We start from the raw sequence: 25,041 nt of genomic DNA on the forward strand, positions 1-25,041 counted from the left end.
AGGGGAGAGCCACAAAGATGCTTAGGAGCTGGAGCACTTGATTTGCAGGGACAATCTGTCAACTGGATTTGTTCAGCCTGGAAAAGAGAAAGCTAAGGAGAATCCAGCTGCAGTCTCTTACTGCATAAAGGGGCTATGGAGAAGATGGAGCCAGTGTCTCAGAGGCAGACAGTGAAAGGACAAGAAGCAATGTTCATAAGTTATGGGTAGGGTGGTCAAATATTGGAAGAGGTGCCCAGAGAAGGTGTGTCATCTCCATCCTTGGAGGTTTTCTGAACTTGACTGGACTGATCTGATCTAGCTTTGAAATTAGACCTGCTGAGCAGGAGTTTGGACCAGATAGACTTCAGAGGTCCCTTCCAAATCAAATCTTTCCATGACTCTGTGATCTATGAGTATGAAGGGAAGACTCACTATGATTTTTAGGGTAGAATGCCCAAGGGGACAATAGTAGATCACCTGAAATAACATCATCTGTTCCCCTTTCTTGTAACTTGGGGAGAAAAATTTAGAAAGTGAGAAACAGACTGAATACTACTTTCTTTAGTAATTCAAATTCTCTGCACCACCCAACTACAGTAGGAGCCCCTTTTTCTTTTTGCAAAGCTTGGCTCACAGCCTGCTGGCTCTTCTGCACAGTGCTGTGCACTCTTGCCTTTTTCCTCTGGCAGTTCCCCTACCAGGAGAACATAGGATGTATTAAAGTCATGATGTCAAGAGAGAAGGTTCTGAAAGGCGTGCACCTCACCTGCTGCCTCAGATGTTTCAGATGAGTAGAGGTTTATTTAATTTAACACAAAACAAATACAACACCTGACCAAGTGAAGGCAGGGACAGAGTGAAGGACCATGCTCCATGGACAAAATGATACCAGTTGAAAGATCTTGTTAAGGACAGAAGATACTGTGGGAAAGACCAGGCAGGCTTAGAGGGATGCGAGTCTGTAGGGTGACAGGGAGATTGTGTAACTGGAAGCCTGTCATTAGAGATGCATGAGCCAGAGCCAAGACCTGTCTCAAGGAGTCTGGGCACTCCCAAGAAAAATTTCATGGCAGAACCATGATGTCTTAAGTCTCAAGACTTATGTCTTAAGTGCTATTGTTTGAAAGGAACCTCTGGAAGTCTTGTGGTTCAACCTCCTGTTCAAAGCTGGGGCAGCTTTGAACTCTGATGAAGTTGCTCAAGGAATTGTCCGGTCAAGTTCACACGGTCTCCGAGGATGGAGATCTCCCAGCTTCTCTGGATACCCGTTCCCATGTTGGGCCACCTCCACCGTGAAAAATGTTCTCCTTGTGTCTAACTGGGATTCCCCTTACCACAGTTTCTGTTAGTTGCCTCTAGCAGTGCTCCAGTCAGCCCTGGCAGAGCGTAAGTATGAATATGGGGACGAGATGGAGGGCTCCAAAGGGGCATTTGCTGATAAAGAGGTGGTCCCATGTCTGTTGTCCTGGCTGTGCTCCTGGGCACCTTCTTGTGGTCTTTTAGTCACCTCTTCCTGATTTAATAGCATATGAGTGAAGGATATTATAGTGGTGAAATGTTTTAAGATTCTGATTTGAAATAGAAAGAACAAACAGAGAAGGAAGATCCAGGGACAGATGAGCACCAAATTTTTTTGTAAATTGGCTGACTTTCACAGGGAAGGAGTATTTTTCTTTGTTGCTTTCTACAGACAGTGTCTGTGAACAGACTGGCACTATATTATTTAGCACCTTGCTGACAGTATGTTTCAGCCTGGGAGCACTGGCATCTACTGGCAAGCCTGAACCCCCTCCAGGGTAGCGGGTGTGCTCTTAACGAGGATGATGAAGGCCATTGGGAGCGAGAGAGGATGCACTTGGTGCAGGGCCTGGAGCAGAGAGTGTAATGGGGGATGTGAAGAGGCACTGTGCACCTGGTGTGTTTAGTTCAATTCTTTTATTTCTGAACCTGCCTTCCTGACATCCATGAACTCTGCTTTTTCCTATCCAGCAGCTGACATTTAGGCTCCTCCTATTTCACTGTGTTGGTTATCTTGTTGTAGATGGGAAAATGTGAAGCTGTCATGCTCCTTCCACTTCAGAACGGCACTGCAGGGCTTATTCCGCCCAATGCACCCCTTTATTCATTTCACTCCATCTTCTTCACTGTTCATGTCCTGTCTGAAGGGGTATTGAAGCCAACAACTTCTCTTTAGTTCTCAAACCTTCCAAGATTTATGACGTCTCAGGCTTTACCAAGGGCTTTACTCTCACACTTAGTATACAATACTAGGTTTTATTTTCCATATAGAATGTGCTTCAAATGAGCCGCTTCTCTGAACTTCCCAGTGCCATGGTGAGATTGTGGACCTCCGCTATCCCAGAGATAGTAGACCTCCCTGAGCAGCTTGTGTCTTGAGCTCCGTACGTGTGTAGTCAGGAGAACTGACAGCCTCTGAGCTAGAAAGCAGACTGGATGAAATAATGGATTGCTTGAATTCAAAATACTAGATACTATAAATTCTTCCCTCAGAAATATGCCACTGTTAACAGGGGAAAAGCCCTTTCCAAGCTGCTGGTGCCAAGATTTGGGCTGAGACCAAATGGACTTTACTATATGAAGATATGGAAATAGTTTATAGAGATCATCCAGCCACAGAAATGAAAGAAATGTACCCTGGAAGTTATCACCACCGACCTGACCTTCCTGCAGTAACAGTGAATGCTCCTTAAAAAGTCATACAGCCAGCAGGAAACCCAGAGGCTAACATTTGTTTTCACACCACAGCCACCAAACAAAGATGTATAGCAGATTGCTAGAAAAAAAAAAAATAATAAAGAGTTACCTTATGGGAAGAAAAAGGGGTAAAATGTGGCAGCTTAGATGTCTGCTGTGAATTATTTTTTTCAAGTTGAATGGGTTGAAGCAGATGAAACATTGTACCTTACTTGGACTGCACCTTGCACTTCCTACTGCAATAGTAAGGATTTCTAGGTAGTTTAACTGGTACTTGTGCCCATAAATTAGGACTTGGCTCTACTGAGTATAGTGAATTTATTCAGTTCACAAACATCTTTCAGCACATTAGGAAAAGGGGTTCATTTTTTTTACCAAGGAGCTGCTTCAGTCTTTGAGAATATTTTCCAAGGAAGTATTGAATATTAAAGACATATTATTATTATTTCATTTATTTTGAGGAAAGTCTCCAGATACTAAGGCATATACACATAGATACAAGATATATATACACTCAATATATGCATACATAACACAAAACTGATGCTGACATACAAAATTTCAAAGAACTCATGCAATGAAACTCTACCCAGAATAGCGGAGGCAACATTTTCTTTCAAGAAGTATGACAAGTGCTTTAATAACACATGGTGCATAGTGTGTACTTTGGGCTCCAGAGATCCCAAACAGCGTAGATATAATACAAGAGCTCAGGTAAGGTTTGTGGCAATGGATTGTGCATCAGTTTGAGTATTGATTGTGTGTAGCTCTGAATGGAGCATGTAATTATTATCCTCCCTGCTATATGTATACCAATTAATGTTTTGGTAGCACTGAAGTTATTCAGGTAATGTTTTAATCCAACCATGACATTTGACTCTAGCTTTCACAAAGATTGCTTCTAGGGATTCCCTGTAGTCTTCTAAAAAAATGTCCTTTTGTTTCGAGAAATGTTAATGCATATGTGAAAAGAATTTTATGGATTAATAGAGCCTTGTGTTCTTTCTGTATCCCTATAGCTCAAACAGAGAAACACCTGGAAGAACAGATTTAGGAAAGAAGGCATGCCCAGGCAAACTGGTCTAGAAGAGGATTATGGGTGGATGGTAGTTAGTGTGTACAGTAACTCAGTGAGTAAAACCATCAAGGATGTAGTTGGACTGGTTTATGACTGGCAGGTGTTAGTGTAAAATGCTGACTAAAGCTCAAGAAATAGATCTGCGAGAATGTGTGGTTCTCAACCTAGAGAGTCACGCAAGAATCATTGCTTGACTGTAGCTAATTCTTTCAAGTTGCTTCCTAGGGCTGTTTTTAGCTTTGTAGGTTTTTTCTTCTCTCTCATTTGTGAGCCTGGGAGGGAAAATGCAGGCAAAGAAGAATATTTAGTCTCTAATGACCTGTCCATTTGAATCACCATTCTGAGAAAACTGCATGATAAACAAACAAAAAGCAAAATATATTTTAAACTCCCAGTTCCCAAAGTTGGTATCTCACAGTGACAGATTCCACATCCTTTCTTGTGATGTTCTTCAGGTAAAATGAATAGCCAGTTTCTCACAGATCCAGAATTGCTTTGTTGAACAGGAGTTGCTGGCATAAATAATCCGTCCATATAAGGAGGCACAGAAGATGTTTTCATATAACATTACCCTAGGAAATTAAAAGAAACGGCTTAATGATGTCCCAGTGACATCGTGTGATCTATATTTGGACCATATGTAACCATACTTATTTGCCACAGGCATGTAGAGTTATTTTCCCCTTGGAGCTAATTTATTTGAGCTAGGTCCTTTTGATTCTGGTGCATTTGATCGAGCTGTACTTTGCCACCCATTGTCCCTTATACAGGACACAAATTCGGAGCTCCGTAGAAGATTCTGTGATCTCCATGCTCCTTTGTCATTGCACATATGACAAGCATGGGAAAGTAAGGGAAGCACAAGTTTCATATAATTTACTGGGGCCCATCAGATACAACCACACTGGTCCTATGTTATGAAGGCTTACCAGTTTGTCGCTTGTTTGGAAAAAGTTGTTCCATCCTCCCAGTACCAGCCACCCTTTTCAGATACGTATGATAATCCAACCCAGTAAAACTGTGAATCCTGTGGCAGAGAAACCTGGAGGTATGGGGAAATCATCACAACAGAATTTCAAAAATCAGATTCACGTTCCTGTATCTTCCAGCTGTGAAAGCTCTGTGACCAAAAGAGACAGCTCTTGCTCAATAGGAGAGTACCATGTCCAAGCTTTTTTCCCATGAGGCGGTGCCAACTGCTCTGATTATAGGATCATTCAAATACTAATGTTTATTGAATTGCCACAAGACAAATGTACCCTGGATCTGTAAAAACACTGCTTTTTCAAAGGTGGTGGTGGGGGAAAGCATCTTTATCTGGTCTGCATTTAGGTATTGACACTGCCTTTAGATATCTGCAGTTTATATATAGATATGGGAGCACTCTTTAAGCCCCAGTTAGAGTCAGCAGATCCAGTGGAGCCTGAGAAGTAATTAATTTCACCCGGCGGGAGTGCCACTGAGTAGTGACTGTACTGGCCAGATCTCCCAGTGGTTGTAATGGAGCCGAAGGAAGTAGCACTGAAGTTGCAGACTGCTGACACTGTAGATGCCTGAAGTTAGGTGATACGAATCCCAGCTCAGAGGGCAGAGCCTGTCGGCCCAATTCAGGCCTCTAGCACCTTCTGAGATTCTCCAACCTGTCTGAGGTCTTCACATACGGCTGACAGACAAGACCCAGAACCTATGGGAGAACTCTGCCCTCCTAAGGCACTGTTTGGAGGTCGAAGAGAATACCCCCCCCCCCGCATCTCAGATTGCCCTAGGAACCTATGCTGAGGCACCTGAATCGTTTGCTAGGTGTCTACGTGCTACCTAAGAGGTTCCTCAGCATCTTAGCCTGTTCAGATCCTCCAGATACTTTACTGCTGCTCAGTAGCATGTTCAGAGACTCATCCAAAATTTAAATCCACAGTTGGCTTAAACTGCTCTGGCCTCAGTCTGGCTGCAGCTGCATGTACCGAACATGGGAGAAACAGCAAGCATCCAGACGTCTGGAATCAAACTATCCAGGGATTTACATAGCATACCAAAATCGTCTCTTGAATTCAGCATTGAAGGTGTGGTATTCAGGTGTCTCCCAACAGTGTGAACCATGATTCTGACCTCAGGATGCTGCGAAACTCAATAATAAACCATTTCTCCACTTTCTATTTTGTCTCTACCCATTTGATTTTCACTTTAAAAAAAAAAATCCAAAAGGCCAGCCTTTATGCCTTAAAAGGGTTGAAAACCCCCACCTGAAACTAACAACTTCATCTGCAAAAAGGAGAGGTTTCCAGGGAAGCTTGTTTCCTTTTAAAAGTTTTATGTAGCAAAAAGAAAATGAGAATATTTGGGCTTTGTATAAGCTTAATAGCTGTTGAAAAAGAGGTTCCCAGATACATGTGTAAAAAAAGGGAAAATATGGTCTTGACAGGAAATTACAGATTTTTCATTAGTCAGCAAAACCCCCTAAATTAGTAAGTAAAACTTGTGGAAAGGGATAATGAAAGCATGTATTCTGTGTGCTGGGTCTCTCCTCCATGCTGATACTATGCAATTTTGTTTCTCTGTGAAAGCCTAAGTATTAGCTAATTAAGGTGTTTTATACAATGGCTTACTCTATTTCTCATAATTTCACTACTTCTCACAGCACACAATTTAGAAAGTGTTGCAGGTTGTGACAATCTTGTTACTTGCAGGAAGGCTGCTTGACCCAGAGAAAATTAAATAAATGTACTGTAAACGACCAAACTCTTTTCTGCCTGCAAGATAGCTGGAAGTTAAAAAATGTGACATAAAGAAATGCATGAGGTTAAGACTGTACCATCTTTGCTTTGTCTTTTAGCACAAGAAGAGTGGAGTTTCTTGAGGAACAGAACTCCTGGCTTTGCTTCCATGTTTTCTTCTGCTTTGAAATGTAGAAGCAGTTGTCAGCTCCACTGTTTTGCCAGCTTGCTGGACAGAGAGCACATTTTGTTTCTAGAAATCAGAGAGAGTATTATGCAGACCTGCGAGGAACACAGGGGCTTTAGCTACTGGCTTGACTGAGAACAGATGAAGGGTAGTCATGCGTCAGCAGAGCTGACAAGTTGTTCTGCGTGTTAGTGCACACATACCCACATCTCGAATACTACCACAGTTAAAAACGGAAACTAAGAGATCCTGCGTTTTTCCCTCGGGTTTTATAGTCTCTCAGTCAATGTGCTCTGAAAAGGGGGTGATTTGTGTTTATTTACATAACAACCACATTTACCATCCTTCTCCTTCCCTTCAAAACACAAGGCTTCCCTCATTTCCTGCAGCTTCTTTCCTTCCTCGGGATCCTTGGAAACCTGAAAAACTGAAGGGCATGAAAGTGCTTTTCAAAGACTGTTTTCAAAATTTTGTAGTTTTAATTGTAGCTTTAAGCTGTAGTTTTCGACATTCTTTTATTTTCTGTCTACTTCATTTGTATGTCCACCACTGTGTGTGTACATCATCTGCATTTTCTTCACCTGGAGGGTTGTGCAGCACCTGAAAATGTCACCTGAGAAGCTGGGGGCATCTCCGCCCTTAAAGATTTTCAAAAGTCATCTGGACAAAGCTACAGATGAGTTTCTCTGGGATTGGTGGTAGTCCAGCTTTGAATGGTGGGGAGGAAAGGGTGGGTGTCAGACTAGAAACCTGAAGAATTGCCTCTGAGCTAACATCTCTGTGATGCCGCGGACCACCCTGAGTGTTCGTCCTGGGTACTTGCAACTGCTCCCCTCCTGCCAAAAAGAAGCTGGGGTGTCTCTGTCCCTGCTTCCAAATGTAATGTGGCATCACTTTTGTTGCTAATGCAAATGTTTCTATGGAAGAAATCTGCTGTAATCGTTGGGCAAATGTACCAGTCACAATGCTTTGATGCCAGGATTGCCCTCCCTGCAAAAAGTTTACAAGCCAAGAAAAAGAGGGAACTGTGAAATATTCCGGTAACAGTCACAGGGGGGCACCATAATCCACATAGTGTGCCTGAAGAGATGGGCTTCTAGCTGTGAAAACGAAGCATTTCAGGAACGAGTTAAGGTTGGAGGTTGGAGTTAGGTTTAGGGTGAAGGTTAGTCAGCGGTTAGGGTTAGGGTTGTCCTGGTTTCGGCTGGGATAGAGTTAATTTTCTTTCTAGTAGCTGCTACAGTGTCATGGTTTAGATTTAGTATGAGAAGAATGTTGATAACACACTGATGTTCTCAGTTGTTGCTAAGGAGTGTTTATACCAAGTCAAGGATTTTTCAGCTTCTCATGCCCAGCCAGCAAGAAGGTTGGAGGGGCACAAGAAGTTGGCACAGGACACAGCCAGGGCAGCTGACCCCAGCTGGCCAACGGGGTATTCCATACCATGGGACGTCATGTCTAGTAAATGAACTGGGGGGAGTGGGGCTGGGGGGGGATTGCTGCTCGGGAACTAACTGGGCATCAGTCAGCGAGCGGTGAGCAATTGCATTGTGCGTCACTTGTTTTGGGTATTCCGATTCTTTTATTATTATTATTATTGTAATATTATTATTGTTATTATTATAATTATTATTTTCTTCCTTTCTGTCATACGAAACTGTTCTTATCTCAGCCCATGAGTTTTGCTTTTTCTCCCCGATTCTCTCCCCCATCCCACTGGGGGGGGGTGGGGGGGTGGGGCTAGTGAGTGAGTGCTTAGTTTCTGGCTGGGTTAAACCATGACAGGGTTAGTGTTAAGCTTGGGGTTAGGGTTAAGGTCATTATGATTAGGGTTAGGATTAGGCGTTAGAGTTATGGTTTAAGATTAAGGTTGGGGTTAGGTTTATGCTTAGGGATAGGGATAGGGTTAGGGATTATATCTTTAGTATTAGGGTTAGGGTCATTAAGGTTAGGGTTAGGGTTAAAGTTAGGGGTTAGTTTTAGTGTTGGGGTTAGTTAGGTTTAGGTCTTGCATTAGGATTAGTGTAATCCTTAGGGTTAAGGTAACTGTAAGTGCAGATATTAGTGATCCCACGCAACATGTGTTGACACTCAGACCCTTCTGTGGGAGGGCTCTACTGTGACCCTTCTTGCCAGACTACTTCCATTGGGGGACCAGGGACACCAGGGACAGTCTGCAGGGGGAGAAGAAGCAGCTGTACATGTGGAATTCAATCCCACAGCGGCAGTTTAGGACTCCACAGTACTTACACAGGGCTAGCAGAGTTACCAGCCCCGTCAGCAGCACCAGGCTCAAGGCGAGGAAAGCAAAGGCCACTGGCCGCCATATGGAAGTTGAGGCAGAGGCTCCTGGGACAAACAAAAACCGCATTCAGCAACAAAAATAGCAGTTCTCCTCACCACGTAGTGCTATTACCTCCTCTCTGACAACACCAGTTCACTTTTATCCCTTCTGCAGTGCCTCTTTTTTTCTTACTGCAGTTTTTGTTATCACTGTTCTGACTTTCCTGTAGTCATTTTGAGAAAGTATTTATCCACCAAGAATATTTATTAACTGAGGCTCTAGTGTTTTAGAGTAAAACTTCTTCTCATGAGACAGGTAAACAGATTAGATTTTGCTGTTCCCACAGTCCTGGAAATAATAAAACAATCTCTAAGGCTTCTCCACCTTGAAAAGGAAAAAATACCATCTAGTTTTGGATAATTACTTCTGAAAAGTGTGTTTGGCATTTCTAAATGATTGCAACATTTGAACGTTAAACTGTGCATCTTTCTTCAGTCTATTTCTTTGAGTTTCCATTGTGGTTCAATGTCTAATCAAGAATACAGTTCTCTGGAATTTTACAGCTGACTATCTCCTGTTTAAAATCTTTATTTTTATATATATATATATATATATATATGTATTTTTCCCTTTTGGGAAGCAGTGCTCTGCAATTTTCTGTAATACCCTTTCATATCTATTCTACATTGTTCAGGTTAATTGAAAAGTATTACGCACATCAAGTATTTTACTGGAGTCCAGTGCATGGGAGCAAGCACCTCCAGGTAACTAACCTTTTGTGAGGTGAGAAGAAACACCCTCCAGAGGTGCCCAGAAGTCCAGATAGACTTGGCAACTAAAACCTACATAGCCAAAGTTAAGGGAGAGGACCCTAACCCTCACCAGTCAAGGTAATTACAAGAGACTGCAGGTGACACCAGGTTGGGGTAGTGACTGATATGCCAGAGGGTAGGGCTTCCTTTTACAGGGACCTAGAAATCCTAGGAATGAGCTGTAAGTGCAACAGCTCAACAAAGGCAAAGGTGAAGTCCGGCACCTGTAACGGTACAACTCCATGCACCAGTGCTGAGCTTCCCAGTTCAAGAGATGTTTCAGCTAACTACCGAGAGTCCAGCAGAGGAATGCTGAGTTGGTCAGGAACCTATAGAGAGGCTGAAGGACCTAGGTTTGTTTAGCTGGAGAAGAGGAGGCTAAGGGAGGACCTAATTTCAGTCCTCCACTACCTAAAAGGGCTTTATCGATGGAGCCAGACTCTTCCCAGAGAGACACGGCGAAAGGACACGGTACAACAGTCACAAGTTGCATCAGGGAAACTTCCAATTAGATGTGAGGAAAAAAATTCTTCCCCTTCAGCACTCAACAGGCGCCCAGAGAGTCTGTGAGACCTCCATCCCTGGAGATTTCCAAAGCACAAGTGGACAAGGCCCTGGGCAACTTGATCAGACTTTAGAGCTAGCCCTTTTGAGCAAAAGATTGGAAAAGATGAACTATAGAGGTCCCTCCCAACCTAAGTTGGTCCTAAGTCTATCATCTACTTTACATGTTCTCTGTGCACATCAAAAGGCCTTTTTAAGAGTTCTCTGTGCTTACCAACATGTTTTTTTTCTCGGAAGCTCTGCCCCTAGATCACCCTCCCTAATATTTTGTCCTTGGGTTTCTGGCTGCTGCTTCTCACCAGCTTATCCTCCATCCTCCTTTTCAGGCAGTCATTCTCAATGGCTAGCCCCAAGTCTTTTCCAGACAGCACTAGAATGGTGTTGATTTAGTCTTTGTCTACTCTACCCAACCTGCAAATAGCAGCAATTATATTTATTTCACATGTAAGCCCCATGGTGAATTTATGAGCAGCAGCAACAGTACTCCCGTCATCATTTTATGATCTTAGGCATTCCACGGGCACAATCCACTACCTTAGTTAACACTCAGCTTGTTTATAGAAAAACTTTGAGTCTAAAAAAAATAAAAATATATACTCCTATCAGAGCTTACATTCATTATTAAGACTGATAAACACGGCACCTTCCTACTCCGCGTAGCTGAGGAAATTGCTTCCGTTTCCAAGGCCTGCATTATCTGATAAAACTATAGTGCCTTCCTCTCTTATAGTGCCCTGCTGTAATAAATGAGTCCTACCAAAATGAAAGAAAATCCATAGAAAGGTGGAATTCGTCTTCTATGTTGAAGTAAATGGAAAAAATAATTGGAGTAAAGATAGACTTCAGAAAAAATATCATTTGTGATCATAAACAATAGCACACAAGACTCCCTTATGATTATTCTTTCTGCTGTTTCTATGAACATTTATCTAAGAATATATTACAAAGTTTGGAAGATTTCTAAAGCAATCAACATGAACATGCAAATTTAAGTTATGCCCTGTTTTAAAAGCTAATTTCCATCTGTACTTACTGTCTGTTGCAACACAACTGGCTGGAGCCTTAAATGCAGAACATTTGTTTCTGCTCGAATATCCGGGAGTAATAACTGAAGCTGAGGGGCGTAAATTTAAAGCGGTGTAGCCTTCCTCATCCTCCATCTCCAGCTCGTCACACTTCTTTCCTGCAATAGCAGTACTTTGGGAGTAGGGGCACGCTGCAGCGAGACCAACGCTGAGGCGATGAGAATGGTTCATGTTTCAGCATTTCCAGTGAAACCACGGAGGAAGCCGGCTCTGTTCTGATTACTGTGTCATGGTAAAAGTGTAACATATTGAAAGCACATTAAGGAGTTAAAGTGGCACTGTCAAAGACGGGTCTTTTCTTCCTGAATGTGAAGATGGGGAGTCTTGGTACCTGGCTGGAACTTAAGACTGTTTCGTTTAACTATCCACCTGATCTGACCCTGTAAATATAGCAAACATCAGGATTTTCTACCTCCTTAAAATAAGATGCTCTAGAAATAGTTGCTATTTCAAGTTAAAGTATGAAAGATATCTGTTCGTGTGTCAGGGCCCAAGAACAGCACAACAGCTGCATGGAAAGCAATAGGCTGCATTTCCACATGCTGTTATGAAATAAATGAAAAATGAAATTATTTTACAGAAATTCGCTGGATTAAATGCTATAATGGGAAAAGCCGAGCTGACAGGGTGGTGAGGGCAGGAACTCGGCAGGATTCACATGACCGCTCGGCCTGTGTCAGAGGAAGACCAGACTACACTGCGGACCTCTCTGCTGCTGCACTGTACGCAGAAGGCACTGTGCAAAAGTGCCTTATCCACCCTCCCTCTCCATCTCTAGCTCTCTGCGGTGCCTTGCTCCAGCGCTGAGCCGTAGGTCTTAAACAGCTTCAGTGACCAATTCTCCTTAACGAAGCACTTGCCCAGAGATGACGAGTCACATCGTGACAGGGTCAGCCAGAAGGAAATTGCGAGAGAGGAATTTCTGTGGTCACTGTTTGGGCTCTTGTGTGTAAAGTTCAGAGTCTCCCATTTGCAAAATAGCATCAACCGACTGGAAACACGCTATAATGAGTGGGCTACCCTTCCTGCCTTGCTGTGCAGATGATAGTTTTTTTCAGAGCAGAAATATCTCTGGCTGCATGTATGTCTTGCTTTATATCTTACCTCTATGCAAAGAAGAGGCATGATGGAAAAGTTGGGAGTAAAGGGTGCTTACAGTCAGTTTTGTTACACAGAGGGACAGAAGGAGTAGTAGTCACTGTGTAGTCATAATATCCTCATAAAAACCTCATGCTAAATATGGTGCAAAAATACTTGTCTGTCACGCCTAAAAACTGTATATTGGCACGTTAGTGTAAAAAGGGGGTTTCTGCAGATAACTGGGAGTCAAGTGTGTCTATGCTACTGAATTTTGTTACAGGTTTTCCTGACAGTAACCTCTTCAGTCTTAGCAACAACTTTTCAAGCATGTAATGAATTGTCTTTGGGGAAACTTTTCTCCAGTGTAATTTTACTTCTGGAGAGAAAACAGGAAGTAAAGTCATTTTCTTGTATTATTTTGGTAGCTATGAATTCAATAAGCTGTCTGATAATTATATAATTTTTTTTTTTTTTTTTTTTTTGGAGTCACCTTATAATCAGATTCTGCTGCAAGAACAGAAGTAACAAAAGCAGTAAGGTGGGGCTTCATCATCACACTCTCTGCTCTTCTAAGGATCCAGGGCAGGTAAAATTTCTTGTTTCCTCAGACTAAAATGAAAAGAAAGGTAAGCTAAGGCAGGAAGTTTGAGTCTACATTTGAACACAGCCCGTGTATAAATGTTGTCAGCAGGCTGGACAAAACAGCTGTGTTTATTAACCAGCTTGACCTTGAAAATTACATTATCCTGGAGTGTATGAACTGGGGGGGAAGACCACAGGGAGGAGTGGAGTTTAGACATGGGAAACACACCGTTGTACGGAACTGTGATTCAAAAATGCCATCTCAGCCAATACATGAACAGTACAGTTCTATGTCTCTTCCCCTGTAAGGAAAAGCTCCTTTCAGAGGAAAAGGGGATACGGTCAGACAGCACATTCTTAAGCCCCCCCTGGTGCTGACACCACCAGGGGATGGGCTTTGCCAGTTCCAACCTTGCCAGATGGACGAGTTTGTCCGCTGCTGCCGCGCTCCAAACACCTGCAGGGAATGGAAAGAGGCTGCCCTCTGCCTGTCTTCTCTGGGGTGACTTTCTCTTTCTTTCTTTGGTGGGTTTTTTTTGGTGTTTCAGTCACTGTTTTTTGAGAAGAAGCTAGCTCCTTTTGTTTCAGTAGCACAGTGCACTGTGAAACCATGCTCTAACCCCACCTGCCTTTACAGTTACAAATACAGTTGCTGCACCAGAGACTGCTTTTGAGCTGGCAATAAATTGACCCAAAAGATCAAGGCCACAGCAAGATAACGATGTAGCCTTCTGGCTGCCTGTCAGTGTGGGGAGCTGTCAAGCTCACCTCATGTGTGTCTTCAACAAACTGCAGAAAAACCTAGGATTCACCCATCTGCTGCTCTTAGGCATGCCTCATTAATGAAAAAACATCCTGGAAATACCTTTCCTGTTTCCTCACGGTCACTCTAATGTATGAGAAAACAAGATCAGACTGTTTTTTCTTCCTTTCTTTCTTTTTTAATTTTTTCTGGCAAGTAACAGCAAAGCTCTTCGTTATCAAGAAAGGATGCACCATGAATACAATTCAGGATACCTTTCCCATGAGATTTCTTATTTTGGTGTAGCTAGTATGAATGCTGAGAGACACTCTGGGAAGTCACCAGGGCTGTGTCTGCACTGCAGGACAGAACCACTCTGCATTTTCACCCCCAAAGACAGGAACAGTTAGGAGAGGAACTGAGAGGAGCAGCTAGGAGATGTTATGTGAGAGATGCCAGTGGTGAGTGTAAAAAGCAGAGAGGAAGAGAAATCCACTAAGGTTTCTGGAGCGTGAAATTGGTACTTGAAAATAACACCTGAAATGTTCATGTTGGTGATCAGAAACTGCCATGTAGTGCTGAGATCAGTGCGACACCAGAACAGCCCCTTGAAGGGAATGACTAATGCTTTAGCAGCCCAGCTGCTACACCAGTGGTAAAGGATCCACAATAAATAATCTGGGCTGCAATCACAAGGAATACGCAAGCCTCCAGAGGGGACCAAGCTAGGAATTCATGGACTTTCTGCTCAGATCAAAACACTGTTATGGGACTGGGATTTTTAATTGCAACCTGATTGTCATTGTTCTATGGCTATGTGGAGGGAGACATCTTGTTCATTAACACCACTCGGGATTTTCACTGTGGTTGGGTTTGTAGACCCTTGCTCAGCACATTAAGTTAGTAGCATGGCATTCCAGGACATACCCTGAAAATACATAAAAGGAGGTTCTGTTCATGCCTCTGACTGAACCCTAGCATAATTCTTGCAATAGATGAAAAAAAAATAGAAAAATTTGAAAAATAGAAAAGAAAAGCAGAATTATTACTAGGAAAAGAAAAAAGAAAAAAAAAAAAAAGGGGAAAAAAGGGGGGGAAAGAGGGGGGGAAGAGAACTAACAGTGCCAGGAAGAAGTATAGAGCATGGAAGAGAGCTAGACATTCTTAGCTGAAGGATATCTTTTTCTGTGACACATTCACAAGTCCTTATGAGGATTATGAACCCCTGTGCTCCGAAGCAAGTAATAACTGTGTTTGTGTGTTGCATACTCCAACCTACTGGGGTATCAAAGCAGTCAGATCAACAAGATATCAGAAGCATCTCCTGAATGGAAGTGTTTAATCCTCATCACTTGCGTTACGGTACGGCTGTGCAGCTATGAACTGACAAGGAGTATTAGGACTGTATCAGTGGATGCTGGGAGAGGAGCAGTATCTTTACATGCTTGGCTTGTCACTGTGCTTTTTTTCCTAGCCATCACTTTTGGCCATTTTGTCCATTACTTTTGTCGGTTAAAACTGAGTAATCATTTGGCAGGTTTGGATCTGGAATGACAGACTTGGGTCACTCCTGGAGCCTGTCACCATGCCCATTTCCTTAGTATGAAGATATTGTTACATATGTCTAAAAGAGAATGAAAACAGGGAAGTGTATTAGGTCCAATCCAACATATTTACATTCTCATGTGATAGTTCTCAAAAACAAAATAAAAGATTCCAACCTTGCAGAACATCTTCTAGCTTCTCATAATCATTCTGGTCTGACAAACCAGTCCTCCTGCCAATGGTTGTTACCTCGCTGTAATTGGATGGCGGGCTTTTCACAGATATAGTAAATCTCATCTTTACATGTTCCGCTATATATGGTACTATAATGAAAATACGCACATGGTTGGTTGAAGCTCAGCTGCTTTGTCCTAGGAAAGAAAAACCTTTATTATTACATCTCACCTTATTCAGATGGTGCATCCTTCCCCCTTCCAAAAAGAGAAGTCTTTGCAAGAATCACTTATGTGGCTTTTGCGAAGAATATATATGCTCAACGAGGAAATAAAGCATTTAGTGGCTTTACGCACCAAATCCTAGGAGGCTGACCCTGTCCTGAACATGCCAACAAGCACCCCTAGCAGACTGTAAGGGTGGATCCTAAACCATTTCTTGTACCTGACCGTAAGAAACACTAACTCCTGGCTACCAACTGGAGGGTGTCAGTGGCTGTTTCAACAGAAATGTTAAGAGGAGACTGCCCAGTAATGAAAAGGAAAATTGGCAAAGCAGGTTTGAAAGCAAGAAGAAAAATATATTGTATTTCTGAAATAACATGTTAAACCAAAGTAAAATTTTGGGTTCTAGACAATAAATAGTGTCTTATGTAAAAATAAAAAAGTATAAAATCAAAAGCGTGAAATGAAACACCTTTCCATCAGAGTGTTTTCCTTGTGTCCTCACTGAAACAAGATGCCAAATACAGAAGAAAGATGACATTTACAGTCAATCTGAAACTAAATTGTGGAAATAAACATTCCAAGTACTTTTTTTGCCCTCTAATATTGCCTACATCACCCTCCAAGCAGTTCTGGGTGAGGCCAAGAAAAATCTGAAATGGAAAAGTGAATCCCAAAATACAGTGAAAGCTGCCTAACAGTTGGCTGTTCAATGTGCCCTTTGTGTCAGAGAAACTGGGAGTTGTGTGTGGGTGAGGACCAACCTTATGCACTGCAGCAAAACTGCCCACTTACCAAGACTTCTGTTCTTCTGTAAGGGCTGTGTTGTCTGTCCAATACCAGGTTCTCTGCTGAGGTCTAACTATTAATCCAAGCCAGTATGTTCTTCTAGGAAATTTTTGTACCAAGCTCTATGCAGAGTAAGGACAATTCAAAACAGATATTCAGGAAGACAATAAAAATAAATATTTAGGCTCAGAAGATGAAAGCATTGATGGAAATTGCTTAAAGAACGTAAATACCACAAATTGTTAACCTGTCAGGACAAGTTCTGCAGATAAAGGAAAAGCCTAGTATCAAAGGCGAAATGACAGTACAACTGTTTTTAATCAGAAAGAAGATACACTTCTAGCTCTGAAGAGCAGTGTCACTCTCATCAACCTGATTTAAACCCTCTGGGTGAAACACTGGATTGTTGGATCGTTCTCCCTACTTTAGTCATAAATCATTCCTCCTCCCTTACTCTGTCCTTAGCATTTGTCAGCAGCGAAAAGGGAGCCACTGCAGGGGGCTGTTGAGTTTGATTTGTTGAACCTTCACACTTGGCTCTAGCATCATTTCAGTTATTGCAAAAGCTGGACCATGCCAAGTAGAGGAGGTCTTAAAGTTAAGCCTTTAGTGATATTCTGTTCTTAAAAAATTCTCTGGGCAGAACAGGTAAGAATGTAAACTTGAATAATGCTGCCTTTCTCACTGCTGCTTGCGGGAAATCTCTAAAGATTTGAATTCAGTTTTTCTGTTGTTGTCTTCTTTCCTTCACTGATGATTGCCACTCCCAGGGCACTACTCCATTTTCTCTTTTCCTCATATCTCTCAATGCTGTGATTAAGTCAGCTAGAACAGACCACACCTCACAATCTTTGCTGTCACCAGTTTGGGAAGGTGAGAATAATGCTGCTCCCCTTTACTTCTGGGAGAAAACTTATGGCCTGTGGCTCAGTGAGAGAGGAACTGGCATTTGTCAAGTGCTGGAGAGCAGGCGGGTCCAGCCCTGACTGCTAGCTTTTGGGACAGCATTTCTGCCTTCAGTCTTCCAGTACATCTGCTGGCATCCAGAGGCAAAAGCATTATTTCACTCTGCACCTGGCATTTTCTCTTCCCACCTCTGTTTGTTTTCCTTTACCAAAAGATTAGGCAAAAGATTAGGTCAGATTTCAGCAACTCGCTGCCACGTGTTTGAATTTTGATTGAAAAGATGAGATTGACTTTTGTGGAAAGAACTCCTATGAAACTCCTGCTCACAGTGCCATTTAAGAAAACTACGTGTGAGGTGACTAGCTGATAGGGTGCGTGATCTTCCTCCATGCTAAACAGAGTGAGAAACCAGTCCATACCAGCTTTGCTTGGTCTTTTATCAGAAGAAGAGTAGAGTTTCGTGAGGAACAAAACTGGTGACTCTCCTCCCACGACTTCATTTTCTCGGGGTGGTAGTAACACGTATCGCCACCTTCCCACTTCCAGTTTGCAGGGCAGAGCACACAGTTCTGGCCTGGAAAAGGAAAATCATCACCCCATTTCTGTTCCCAGGCTGTCCCTCCCTGAACATCACTGTTGGCTGGTGACGACAAGATCTGTAGGGATGTTTGACATAGTCCTCATTCAGTCAAAATCCCACTGTGGTCCCAGAAGTCTCAGGTAACGACACAGGTGAAAACCGAATCATCCCCTTCTCTCTCCCATTCCTTTACCACTGGGAGGAGGTTCAGGCATTGCAAATGGAATATATTTGGCCCAATTTTAGGAGTCTACAAAAGCGATATGAGTCAACCCATCTGGTGTCCCATTTTAGTCAATGGACAGAAGCAGGTGTGTCTCGAGCATGCTTTTTCTGTCACTTCAGGTGTCTTTCTTGGGAGGAAACAGACTGTATCCTTGCACTACCAACTTCTCTTCATTGACTAAAAGGGAGACCTAGACAGTTAGCTTGTCTGTGGAACAATATCCGCACAAATGAAATCCCCTTTCCTGACAGTCACAATAGGATCCCTTTGCCCGACGCCCCTACTACTCAGAGCATAATTTCTGAAGAGAACTATTTCTGTGGCTGGCTCATTGTCAGAGGCCACTTAAATAACCGGTCTCCCGCAAACTGATTTCAGAAACAGCCCTGCACTGTACACAGTCAGGAGACATGGAGTGAACTCCTGGGTTGCTTTACCTGTGCTTCACGGCACATCACTTCTGATTTTAGGGGATTCCTGTCTTACCTGGGGCTGGTACTAGCACACTGTCCTGTGTGTGGACTGCTGTTCACATAGAGTGCAGTAAGTTGTTTAATTCTCAGGCACCACTGTAAAATTGTCTATTAGATGCAGATGAGCATGTTGTAGAGAATCCTGAACTAGTAGTGACGAGAACTGGCATGTCCAGAAGACATCCCACAGAACCCTTTTCTTATGGAAACTAAATCCCCAAACCCTGGTACCACTGCCAGGTCCCATGGCAGTGCACATGTGGCACTGCCTGAGACAGACATGCTCATTGCCTACTTTCTAGGTGGTCACATCTGAGAAGACACAGGCTCACCTGAGGAGACAGACCTCAGTAGACATAGAAGACCCATCTTGTTTCCTTCCCTGCCATGTTGAAAGATAAACCCTCACCAAAACTTGTTGATTTACCATTATTTTTAAGGTTTTTATCCCCTTCCAAGCATAGCTGATATCCCATTGCTTGCAGTGTATTTGAGAAATTTGCATGCAGCTCGTTCTTTGTCATGTTGAGGTCTCTCAGTTGTTTTCTGTAATCCTTGGGAATCTGGAAAACTGAAATTCACAGTAAGACATTTTCCAGTGCTGTCCTTCAGAAAGGGTGGGATGCAGGTAGGGAATGTCTTAGCAGATCATTAGGGATAAATACACCATTTGAGATAAATGTTATTCCTCCCTGGACAGTCGCATGTAAGGGCTGCTGAGATGGAGAATATTTGCACAGTGGATTTCTTATTATTTGGCTGTGAGTGAACAAGAAAATTAAATTTTCACTTTTTATCATATATTTCCATTGTGTATTTTTCTCTTATATTGGTTTCCAGGCTGTGCTTTTTTCCCCAAAGTGTGAACTTCAGCTCTGCGTCACAGTGGAATTGTTGTGGGTGGGAGGTAAAGGCCACAACCTGTTTACTGTGACACAAAGCTTTTCCCTTCCCTTCGGATCCAGCATTATCAGAGGAATTCACTCCATTGTTAATCACTACAGCAGGGTTGTGGATACAGTTTTTAAGAGACCAGATAATGGCAGCCAGAGCAAGAAGTGAATCTCCTACCCCACCACTTTCCAGCTCCGCTCCACATCGCTTATTTTTAGCCTCATCACATTGAGAAGAGGACAAAGAAGCTGCGGCAAGGGAAAATACCTGGTTTGCCTGGTTGCCTGTTCTCAGCTGAACAAGAAATTGCACCTGAAGGAGATGTCAGTCTGATGTTATTCTGTAGCTTGGGTCCCCCAGCAAACAGAAATGCATTAGTACTTACATAAAACTGCCAGGGTCACCACCGCCATCAGCAATGCCAGGCACAGCGTGAGCAAAATCAGGACTACTGGCCAGCAAGAGCGGGACGAAGTGGAAGGCCCTGGGAGGAATTCAGTCATGTAAAGGAGGTGTGATACTAAGGGAATAGTGAATACATTAGCCTCATTAAGTTGCAGCCATCTTTGTGGTGCATTGGTCAATAAATAATCGCTTTTACTTTATGGTTGTACATTCCTGCTGCAGAATCTCTGCACACAGCAAAAGATGCCCAAACAAAGTAAGAGAGTAAGAGATCACAACAGCTCAGTGGAGAATGTGGACAGCCTTGGTCCTTTTAAAGGCCATAGACTGGGGCAAGAAGGTTACTGAGAAAGCAAGATATTGCAAAATCTAGAAAGTTGATTGCTCAAAGCTGAAAACAAATATGCACTGTATGGTTGGGGTAATTTGTGATGTGTGGCACATATCTGTGGTAAGCTGGTTAATTTGATTCCTACAATAAACTCCTCTAGTACTTTATGGTAGTTTGAGATTTCTAGCGAGGAATTGATAGAGAATTTTTCTGTAATAAGGTTTACAGCCTAGACACAGAAATGAGCACTCAATGATGAGAAAAAGGAACAATCTTTTCCTGAGCAAAGAAAATTTTAAGCATGTGGGTCATCCAAAACAGACCCTGTTTATAGGAGGTGGAAGATTTAATGGGTTAAGATGCACTGAAGGAGGGAGAAAAAGCATTCAATTTGTCAGAGAAGCACTAAATCAAAGGCAGATATTAATATTGTTGCTATATGGACTTTGTGGAGAGCTGCCACCAGTTTGACTTAATCCAATAAAGGCAGTAGAATGGGAATGTGGAGAGGAAATTGCTAGTCTAGAAAAGGGAAAGAGGTGTTTAAAATTTGGGAGTGAATTGCTGCCAGAGTAGGAACTGAAATCTAGCGTGTCACGCTAAAGGAACAGGAATGGAAACTACGCAGTCTGCCCCTCCTACAGACAGCCTGTGGTCAGCTTCTGTGGTGAAGCAATCCTGGGCAGAATGTCGTACAAGACCTCACTCTATGGAAACTCAAGTTGATGAATATTCAGGTGAAAGATCAGGCAATGGATGCTGTCTTGGATGGGGACACAGATCACTGCCGGCTTATATTCAACCTCCCATTCACCATAAACTCCAGGTCCTTTCCAGCCTCCAGGGCCAGTCCGCCCCCAGTCTGTGCTGCTGCCTGGGATGGGTCCAGCCTCAGTGCACAACAACTTGTGGAGCTCCGTGGGGTTTCTGCTTACCCAGTCCTCAAGTTTCTCAAGGTTCCTCTGTTCTGAAGCTCTACCACTTGGTAGCATCAGCCACCGCTGGAATTATAAATGTGCTGAAGACACACACTGTCATTTTTCAGGTCGTTGATGAAGATATTAAACAATATGGGCTCAGTATCAATCCCCGAGGGACCCCTGAGGGACTCTGCCACCAAACAGATGTTGAGCCATCAGTTACTCTCCTTTGAGCCTGGTAGTCCAGCCAGTTTCCAATCCACCTAGCAGTTTACCACCCAGCCCATAACTTCCTCAGCTTTAAAGTGACAATACTGTGGGAGACACTGACAAAAGCCTTGCTAAATATATATTACATCTGCCACTCTCCCTGCACCTGCATTTCATCACAGAAGGCAACCTCAGTCTAAGGAAATGCTCTAACTGCTTGGTATTGCATCAAAGAGAAATACCTAGTCCCTTTACGAAGAGAAAGAACGTCTCCCTTCTGCGTTATTTTCCAAAGTCTGATCTCACAGGCGTACGATACATACAGTCAGAGATAAAGCCTGCACAGGAGAATCACACAGCTTTTAGATCCTAACAAGACTTAAAGACGCATTGACTGCTGGAACATATGGATATTTTTAAGGTCAAAGTGCTTCTGTACATGCTCTGAAGCTGCATATTAGGTGCCTGGAGAACTTCAGTGATAGACATGACTCCCTAAGGCAGTCATAAGTCCCTAAGTGCTAAATAGACTCATATGAATTGGAGCTGAAGGGCAAAAATAAATTGTTCCTCCCCCTACAAAGTCACAGCCCCAAGCAGAAGACTGAAAGCATTATAGTCCACGCTTCCTGGAGCTTTTAGATGAGAAGAGACAAAGATTTTGTAGTTTGAAAGTGAGATTTCATAAACAAATACAAAATATTTTCTGGGCAGCAATATGAATCAAGACCAAGCAGTAGTTTTAGCTTTGGCTGGTTTAATTAAACTGTTGCCTCAAGAGTTTCTTTACGTAACAGTTCCCTGTACTGTACTTTGTAATCTCATGTTGCTTTTGCTACACCTAGCACAGCTGAAGAGACTTTGGGCTGGGTCCTCCATTCCTGTGTGGTACTCGCATTGTCCTCAAATGGATACGTTTATTCATTGTGGTTATTTCAATTTGATGTTTGTGAAATAATGCACAGACTGTGCTGTGCGCTCTCAGAATGGGGCTTTCTCATCACAAAATATGCGTTGTCTACCCTGGGACACAGAAGCAGGACATCTGGAGTCGTATGAGGATACCGGTATCACTGGACATTAAAGGAAAAGAAGCCCGGAGCTTAACACGAAGAGTTCAGATATTTACTTTTTTTTTTTTTTTTTTTTTTTTTAGCCACTGAACTATATTTTGGCAATGCTCAAAACCATAACTTAACATAACAATGTTCAAAAAACATATGTTCAAAAAACCTTAAGTGTTCAAAACTACTGCTCTTTGATGCAGAATTCCCCAGAGAATTCCTTCTGAATCACAAGCAAGTTGTCCTCGTTTGTAAATCTCTGCTCCAGAGCCTGACCCCATGAACAGCTAGCACTTTCTATGTTCTTTGTTCCCATAAGTTCCACCACTCAAATCTAGAGCTCCTCTTCACAGTTTAACACAAATTAAGCAAAATTAATTTTAAAATAGTATTTTAAATATTGTATTTAAAAATGCATTCAGCCTTTTAACAGATATAGCCATTTCAAAGACCAGGGCCTTAATTCAGGCTAGAACTTCAGAAGTGAAATAAAGTGAGTTGGTTAAAGCTAATTCAGTTCTAAGCTTGAATGCAAATGCATGGAGAAATTAAATGGAACTGATCCACTTTAAAAATTAGTTCAAGTTAACTCTGCAGAGGTTTAGACAATTAGGACTGTTTGTGGAGCTTAGTATAACACTCAGTAATATGCTTTTCCGTGAAATAATAAGATTACGATTTCAGGTATACTTTCCAAACTCTAAAAAGTTCAGGAAGAAATGACAGCAACAAAACCCAGGATATATTTATAACTAGTATAACTTTTCTGAGAGTAACAAAGCAAACAAAGGTCCCTTGGGCATATAATTAAAAGTATTTCCCATCCCATCTACTTTAGCAAGAATATATCATAAAAGCTTCATAGATACTACACCTTTTTTCTTAGTATCTTCAGGCTTTGTGATATTATCCAGTTCATAGCTGTTTTCAAATTTCAGATTAGCATATGTTACTTCTTCTGTCATAGCTGGTAAAAAGAAAAGCATCAGAACAAAAAGGTAGAAAAAGATCTGGCATTTGCAGCTAGTAAACTACAAAGAAAATCTACCCTTTTGTGGGGTTTCCTCACATTGGCAGACACAAATGAAACAGCAGAGACATCAAGACGCGTGTGAGCTTCCTCAATCGCAGCACCGCCCAGAGAATGTTCCTCTCTCACTCATTGCTATATGCTTTTTCTTCCCCTTTACCTCACTTCTACTGTTTCTGACTGACGTATGTTTCCTTCTGCCATTACTGAAAACGCAGCCATTTTTGTAGAACTCTTCTTCTTTTGGATAGACAACATTTGATTCCTCATGACACCAGGTTCAGGCTTGAAACACAGAACTGAATACAATGTTTTACAGCTTTGAGGCCGCCTTTTAGTTTGGGCTGCTGTGTTCAGCAGCAGATTTGTGATCACACTTTAGTTTCTGTTTCCTACCTGAATGGGCTAAAAGCAAACCAGAAGGTGGACTTGCATCTTAAAGGTGGCAAACTGTGCTCTCATCCAAAAGAAGTAAGCACTTGTGCTTGAGGTCGGCACCTCCGCTAGGATACGTCAGGGTGTTGGCTCTTGCCTTCCGTGCCACCTTCCCAAAGTGATTGGCCTGGGAGCTCTAAGTCACCAAACTAGAAGGACCTCTCAACAAAGGCTACATCTCAGAAGGTATTTTCTTCCAGTCAGCTTTCTGGCATTAATGTTCTACTTCCATTTCTGAAATAATTTTCCGTATTCTTCATTTCTTCTCCAGACCTATGGCATGAGGAAAAGCATACAATAACACGCAGATTTTGAGAATGCACAGTAAAGGGAGTATTCAAGAAAATACTTTCTGTATATCTCCCTCACAGAGATGGACACAGCTGTAGAAACTACTTTTCTCTGAGGTGAACAAACAATCCTACAGAGGAAAAGAAATGACAGGGACATCCGGTTAGCCAAGGAGGAGGTACACGTTTGTTTCATCTCATTAGAAGTTGGCCACCTGCTCTACGGCTGTGTGCCTCCGGTGAATCTATCAGTCACTGCATTTCTCTGGAGAACAGCAATTCTGTGTTATCCTGGTAGGGCAGTGCTTTGCTGGACTATTGCTACTACCCACGGAATTGTCTAGGCCAAATTTTGTAACGTAACAAATTTTGTTAATGGCGTAAGTAAGACCATGAGACAGGGTCTTCTAGAGCGAGAGCGAAATACTCAAGTTAATGCCAAAATATCAGTGATTCTACGATGAGTAGAAAGGCAGACAGACACACTCCTTAACGAAAACAGAAGCAGGAGAATAGGTTATCCAAGAAGTTTTACGCCCTCTTAATGATGGTTTTTAACACTTCCACAGTTGTGAAACCTTAAATGTGCATGACGAAGGCAGGATGTCTGGAGTTTCTGGTACAGTTTTTGCAATTTAGCAAAAATGATGAATGGTACAGAAATAGATTATGCATGCACATTACCACCTGAGTGATTAGCGTGAGGTTTACGTACACTATTCT

At 42.4% G+C, this 25,041-nt stretch overlaps 3 protein-coding genes across 7 annotated transcripts in view; 1 reads left to right on the forward strand and 2 right to left on the reverse strand.

Annotated features, from left to right (window-relative positions):
* Nucleotides 1-2,996: 2,996 nt before the first annotated feature.
* On the reverse strand, nucleotides 2,997-15,429 carry LOC126048083 (natural killer cells antigen CD94-like). Of its 2 annotated transcripts, XM_049822574.1 has the most exons (7): nucleotides 15,102-15,429; nucleotides 11,367-11,640; nucleotides 8,924-9,022; nucleotides 7,014-7,100; nucleotides 6,585-6,739; nucleotides 4,705-4,817; nucleotides 2,997-4,347 (listed from the first exon to the last, which is right to left on the reverse strand). In XM_049822574.1, exons 2-7 carry the CDS (start codon nucleotides 11,587-11,589, stop codon nucleotides 4,227-4,229), a joined length of 798 nt encoding a protein of 265 aa, XP_049678531.1. In that variant the 5' UTR covers nucleotides 11,590-11,640; nucleotides 15,102-15,429; the 3' UTR covers nucleotides 2,997-4,226. The 2 variants fall into 2 exon arrangements, with proteins under 2 accessions (XP_049678531.1, XP_049678530.1); XM_049822573.1 differs by lacking the exon at nucleotides 15,102-15,429 and having other exon boundaries at nucleotides 11,367-11,716.
* The window catches only part of LOC126048081 (ovostatin-like), an 84,648-nt gene continuing 72,019 nt past the window's right edge, over nucleotides 12,413-25,041 (forward strand). Inside the window, exons 1-2 of the mRNA XM_049822571.1 lie at nucleotides 12,413-12,499; nucleotides 12,985-13,084. Coding sequence (XP_049678528.1) covers nucleotides 12,426-12,499; nucleotides 12,985-13,084 — 174 coding nt within the window. The 5' untranslated portion in view covers nucleotides 12,413-12,425. The remainder of the gene's footprint in view (nucleotides 12,500-12,984; nucleotides 13,085-25,041) is intronic.
* LOC126048085 (C-type lectin domain family 12 member B-like) lies at nucleotides 15,145-23,696 on the reverse strand. 4 transcript variants are annotated; one of them, XM_049822577.1, is made up of 8 exons: nucleotides 23,633-23,696; nucleotides 23,438-23,530; nucleotides 20,019-20,117; nucleotides 19,167-19,310; nucleotides 17,880-18,034; nucleotides 16,561-16,676; nucleotides 15,544-15,738; nucleotides 15,145-15,446 (listed from the first exon to the last, which is right to left on the reverse strand). In XM_049822577.1, exons 2-7 carry the CDS (start codon nucleotides 23,526-23,528, stop codon nucleotides 15,573-15,575), a joined length of 771 nt encoding a protein of 256 aa, XP_049678534.1. In that variant the 5' UTR covers nucleotides 23,529-23,530; nucleotides 23,633-23,696; the 3' UTR covers nucleotides 15,145-15,446; nucleotides 15,544-15,572. The 4 variants fall into 4 exon arrangements, with proteins under 4 accessions (XP_049678534.1, XP_049678533.1, XP_049678532.1 ...); XM_049822576.1 differs by having other exon boundaries at nucleotides 23,612-23,696; XM_049822575.1 differs by having other exon boundaries at nucleotides 23,438-23,696.

This window comes from Accipiter gentilis, chromosome 18 (assembly GCF_929443795.1).
Source record: "Accipiter gentilis chromosome 18, bAccGen1.1, whole genome shotgun sequence".
Taxonomy (NCBI): Eukaryota; Metazoa; Chordata; class Aves; order Accipitriformes; family Accipitridae; genus Astur; species Astur gentilis.